The following is a 6,274-nucleotide window of genomic DNA, read 5'->3' on the forward strand; positions in this document are numbered from 1 at the left end:
AATACTCTGCACTTTGTTTCTAATCCTCAAAACTCTATTAATGTAAACTACATTTTGAAAGGATTTTAAAATTATGGGATCCTTTCATCCTTCCATTAACACCATGTTTTACACAATGATTTATGATACCACTGCTAAACAGACACACTGTCAGTTGAGACTCAAAGACTTCATAGATATGTAACAATACTTTATATAATCCCAAGATTAAGATCAAGAAAGAGTTATAATCCTGCATGTATTGTTGGTGTCAAACATCCACAGAAAAATATTTGATTTCAAGAGAGAAAATGTTTATTGTTTCAAGCATCTAAGTCATCAGTACTACAATAATGCAGTTGTTACAGTTTGAAGTTACACGATGTTACACTGTTCTGATTAGAGATCAGAGTGAGAGCAGTAGCAGAGTAAAACCAGTAGCAGAGTCCCAGTGAGTCAGGTCAGGACTGGGAGCACTGGTCTCTCCTCAGTGTCTCTGAGACTGGAGTCTGGGAGCCCTGGGTGGCCTCACAGGTCACAGAGCCCACCTTCCTCCACTGGTCTGCAGGGAGCCTCAGGGTGCTGCTCCAGCTGTAGCGGCCGTCCTTCTGCAGCACCCCGGGGCTCCTGCTCTCCTCCCCGCTGCTGCTGCTGCTGCCGTCCACCTTCCAGGCCAGACTCCAGTCTGAGGGGAAGCCCTTGTTGGCCAGACATATGAGCGTGGCCTTCCCCTGCTGCAGTTCCTCGCTGGAGGGCGGCAGCACCGTCAGGGTGGGACGGACTTCACCTAGGAGACACCAATCAGATTAGAGGACAGCTGTCAATCGAACACCAGACACTTGGACACCTTTACTGTGAGAGGGTGGAGCCATATGAGGACTCTTTCTGTGCTGATATGCATGAGAGGTTTCTCAGAGGGAAGTGAAACAGTGTGTCAGTGAGTGACTGGTGGAGCAGAAAAAACATCTGACAGAAACTCCTTTAAGTCGTTTATATGACTGTTTAATGTATTTTATTTTACACTATACACTATATATAAATAAGGACATAAAGTTTGAATATATAATTCAGACATCTATGATTTAGTTTGAATTTATAACAACATATTTACTTTCAAAACTATCAAAAGATCAACAGTTAATCAGATTCATCAGTCAAAACTAACAGACCACCGTAATATACGGAAAATGTTGAGACATTCAAAAAATGAAAAACCCTCAAAAATCTGTCAAAATGATTTCAGACTGAGGTTAAAAGACAACTGGAGACATTTTAAATGATCAGAGATTCACAGCATTTCACATTGTTTATCTTCTTTGAATTTAAATTATTAAATTAAAACAGAGAATTAAAGGCTGAAATTAAAATCATTTTTAAAGTAGGATTGTTGTTTTTTACTCTGTCCTGCAGTTCAAGCTGTTCACATTTAACAAATTAACTTGAACATTTCAAAAAAAAGTTCAGTAAAGCTGCTTTGAGTTCAACTTTAAGGAAACACAAGAGGAACAAACAATAAAACTGAGACTTTAAAGTGTTTTAGATCAGTATAGTGGAAACTTATATCTACTACAAATGTTCAGACGTAGAAATTATAAACTTAACTGATGATACAGTATTTAATATTTTAGCAGAAACTTACTTCCAACATCCAGTCTGGTTCCTCCACCAAAAGTCCACCACAGTGATACAAACTCATTGAGCCGCCGTACAAAAACCTCTCAGTGTAGAGAGACACGGCTCTCTGACTTTGACACAAACAAACTCACCAAAATGAAGTAAAATTACTGAAATAACCCAAAAAACTTACAACAACACAGAGCTGCCAATTTATGAATATGTGATTTTATTTCGTATATAATGATTTTAAAACTCAAGTTATATTATCTTTTTGTGGTAATACATTTGAATATAACAAAATACATTCTAAAAAAAAAACAGCTGTCAATACACATGAAGTCCAAACCACATAAAAATAATCACTGACACATCCTAATCAATACTGTGATAAGTTGATTGATCCATTGATGAAACCGCATCATCAGAGTAATCCAAGTCCCTGTTGGAGTCAGTCAGAGTATTTCCTAGAGAGCCACTTTGCATCAGCGGCACCATGCTCCAGTGCTCTGGGAGAGTTTATAATCCTGAGAGTTGAACACTGGATGACTGACAACTGTCCTTCATCACAACAGAAGCCACAGAAATCCTCCTCATCAACAACATGACTTTGATCTCCGTCCTCATCTGGACTCTCCTCTGCTGCTGCTTCACAGGTAAAGTCCAGAGAATCAAACTCCTCTATGAACATCCGTCCCTCTGAAATGAAGCCCACAAAACCATCAAAACCATGACGCTGCTTTATGTTTTTGTCTCTGTATCCTCAGAGTCCAGAGGCCAGATCACAGTGACTCAGCCTGCAGCAGTGACATCTGCTCTGGGAGGCTCCGCAACCATCAGCTGTAAGATCAGTCAGACTGTTATTAATTCTGACTCTGTGGAGTGGTATCAACAGAGAGATGGAGAAACTATTAAACTTCTCATTTACTATGCTAATCGGCGACCATCAGGGATTCCAGATCGTTTTACAGGCAGTGGAAGAAACTCTGACTTCACTCTGACCATCAGAGGAGTTCAGGCTGAAGATGCAGCAGTTTATTACTGCATAGGTCGCCACAATATCAACAGTCAGCGCGTGTTCACACAGTGAAAAACCGTCGTACAAAAACCTCCCTCAGTCAGACTGAACAGAAACTGACTGATACAGTTCACTGAACACACACACACACACACACACACACACACACACACACACACACACACTTTATTAAGTGTGTCAAAACTAAAACTATATTCAAACAATGAAATAAAGGACTCACACAAACAGTTTTATTTATAAGGAGATTCCTCTGAAATCAGTGAAGTTTACCATCACAGCTTCTTAGCATCAACTCAACAATGATCCCATGTTTGTCATTAATTATGAGCTCAGTGTTTCCTCTTTGAAAAGAGAGAATATACCAGTCTGCTACTGTTGGTGAGCCATGGCTCAGTATGGCTGATGACCTTTAACCAAAACCATCAAAACAGGTGATATACTGTGGTTATTACATATGTAACAACAGCTCACATGTTGTAACAAGATCATTAAGGAACAGAAACATGTCAGGTATTTGGGCGGGAAAAAAATCAAGGTGGTTAAGCTGTTTCCTTAATATCAAATATTTTATTTGTGCAGGTTTTGAGACACACAGCTCTGAGATTTGTCAGCCCAACAAAGGAAGCGGGAGTCATTTTCACAGACCTATCTGCATGGAAAGATATCACATGAAAGAGCCGACCAGCAGTGTGTTTGAGAAGGAAAAAAACTCAACTAAACATTGACATACATTAGTATTAAACTGTATCATGCTTATGATGGTATGGTATATATGGCTGTGAAGTCAGAAGGAGGAGGATGGAGTGGATGGCAGGCGTACAACATGCAGGACTCTGGCAGCAGAGACCCGGGTTTGCATCCTGAGTCCCGTGTGTAGTTGGGTTTAGGCAACAAGTCAGGGTGGGGGCGACTCCACCCACTGCAGGGAGAGAGACTGATCACATTTCTGCTCTTCAGTGTTTCACTTCCCTCTCTGAGCTCAGTAACCATGGCAACAGAGAGGCATCACTGCTGAACCATGACAACAGACAGGTTTCAGTACTAAAGATAAAAAGTTTAAAGCGCTCTCTCTTACTCCAATGTATCATTTTCAACAGCCAGACTAATAGTTTACATCTTCATCATTTCAAAAATCACCCGTTAGCAATAGTGTAAAACTTTAGTTTCATTATATTAAAATTAAAAAATAAAATTTCTGGACCAAAACCTTCAGGTTGTGTGAACCAGTTTCAGTTTGAAGGATAAACAGCAGAGAGAGAGAGAGAGAGAGAGAGAGAGAGAGAGAGAGAGAGGGGACACCTTTAGTGGATGTTCCTCAAGCATTTGTTGTTTAATATCCTTAAAGTTTAACAGTGTGTGACTCCCTCTAGTGGATGTTGTGGAGTATTCTGTTGTCTTTGCTCCAAAGGTTTTTGTACAGAGTTTTGGTGTTTCCTGTCACTGTGGGCCTCACAGCACAGTAGTACACAGCAGAGTCTGTCACTGCAGCAGAGGAGATCTGCAGATCCATTTGGGTTTTGTCTTCACTCACTTTAAAAGACAGTCTAGGTACTGCAGCTGATAGTGGATTTCCTGTGCCATAATGAGAAATAAGGAATTCTGGTGGTTTTCCTGGATATTGTCGATACCAGAAGAAATATTCATTAGCTGCAGCAGCTTTGGAGTATTTGTAGGACAGAGTAACAGTGCTGCCTTCTAAACTGTTCTCTTCATTGTTGACTGGAGTGAGTTCTTCACAGCTGACACCTAAAGGAAGAGATAACTCTGTTATAACATGTTGTCTCAGTAAATGAATCACATTCAGATACTATTAGTATTAAACTTTTATAAAATACAGAATCCAACATACCTGCAAGAATGGCCAGAAATAGTAAGTAAAATACGGAGTATTGCAAAGCCAGCATGTTGAATGAAGGTAATGTTTGTGGTTTGTGTATTGAACTCTGCTGAATATGGAAGTTCGTCTCTCTTCTATTGTTCAGTAACAGTTTAGCTCCTCCCTGAATCTCTCCGTCTCTTTGTAGTTCTGTATTTATAGTTCTCTCTGTTAGGAAAGGCAAGTTTATTTGTGAAGCACATTTCTACAACAAGGCAATTCAAAGTGCTTTACATAGAACATAAAAAGCATCAAGACAGAATATAAAAGCAACACAAGTAAAAAGACATTTAAATACAATAAAAAGTGTTACATTTGGAAATAAAAAGAAGCTAAAAAAAAGAAAAAGACAGATAAAACAGGAGAATAAAAGTTACAGTGCAGTGTAAAATATTGACCCTCAAATTTGGTTTAATAAAAGTCAAACAGAAAAGTCTTCAGCTGTGATTTAAAAGAACTGAGAGTTGCAACAGATCTGCAATTTTCTGGGAGTTTGTTCAGATATGTGGAGCATAAAAACTGAACGCTGCTTCTCCATGTTTAGTTTTGACTCAGGGGACAGAAAGCAGACCTGATCCAGATGACCTGAGAGCTCTGGATGGTTCATAATGAAGCAGCAGATCAGAAATGTATTTTGGCCCTAAACCATTCAGTGCTTCATAAACATACAGCAGTATTTTGACATCAGTTGTTTGACAGACAGGAAGCCAGTGTAAAGATCCAAGAACTGGAGTGATTTGATCCACTTTCTTGGTCTTAGTGAGGACTCGAGCAGCAGCGTCTGAATCAGCTGCAGCTGTCTGATTGTTTTTTGGGGAGACCTGTGAAGACAGCGTTACAGTAGTCGAGTCTACTGAAGATAAATACATGGACAAGTTTTTCCAAATCCTGCTGAGACATAAGTCCTTTAATTCTTGATATATTCTTCAGGTGACAATAGTCTGACTTTGTAATTGTCTTAATGTAGCTGTTGAAATTCAGGTCTGAGTCCATGACTACACCAAGATTTCTGGCTTGGTTTGTAGTTTTTAACATTATCGACTGAAGCTGAGTGCTGACTTTTAAACGTTCTTCCTTGGCTCCAAAAACAATTACTTCAGTTTTGTCTTTGTTTAATTGAAGAAAATTCTGGCACATCCAATCATTGATTTCTTCTTTGCACTTACTCAGTGCTTGTATTGGACCATAGTCCCCTGGTGATATGGTTATGTAAATTTGTGTATCATCTGCATAACTAGTAACATATTTAGTTGTTTTCCATAACCTGAGCTAGTGGCAGCTTGTAGATGTTGAAGAGAAAAAGCCCCAGAATGGAGCCTTGAACAGACAAACACTGACACACTACATCAGTATCTGCAGTAATACTCAGGTGCTTCATCAGATCAAGTATCTGCCGTGATGAGACCAATCTACATGTAATACAGTCTCTTCTTCCATGTCATTATAATACTTCAGTGTTTTCACTACCAGTTATATTCATTCAGTCACATCAGCAATCCATGACCTCATGTGACCTCATGTTGAAGTCGTTCCAATGAGCTTCAAGCAGTGGGGTGCACAGATTTGAATGTGGGAAAAAGAGAGCACTGCTATGGGATCAGTACTCTGCATCAGCAGATACTCTGAGCTGAGAGACAGGAATCCTTATCAAGAGAGAAAGAGTCGGACCCATTCATCCCTTCTGTTACACTTCTTTGATTCAACTGTGGAAATGACACTGATGCTGCAGTCACCATCATAATCCAGGTTTCACACCTGTTGGATAC

At 39.6% G+C, this 6,274-nt stretch overlaps 2 gene segments (V, D, J or C); one reads left to right on the forward strand and one right to left on the reverse strand.

Moving 5' to 3' along the window:
* Positions 1-276: 276 nt before the first annotated feature.
* Positions 277-2,001, reverse strand: LOC121908842. The segment is given in 3 exon segments: positions 277-766; positions 1,619-1,696; positions 1,980-2,001. Coding segments are annotated over 3 exon segments (426 nt in total).
* Positions 2,002-2,197: 196 nt separating this feature from the next.
* LOC121908843 lies at positions 2,198-2,683 on the forward strand. The segment is given in 2 exon segments: positions 2,198-2,249; positions 2,361-2,683. Coding segments are annotated over 2 exon segments (375 nt in total).
* Positions 2,684-6,274: the final 3,591 nt, after the last annotated feature.

Source organism: Thunnus maccoyii, chromosome 12, assembly GCF_910596095.1.
Source record: "Thunnus maccoyii chromosome 12, fThuMac1.1, whole genome shotgun sequence".
Lineage (NCBI taxonomy): Eukaryota > Metazoa > Chordata > Actinopteri > Scombriformes > Scombridae > Thunnus > Thunnus maccoyii.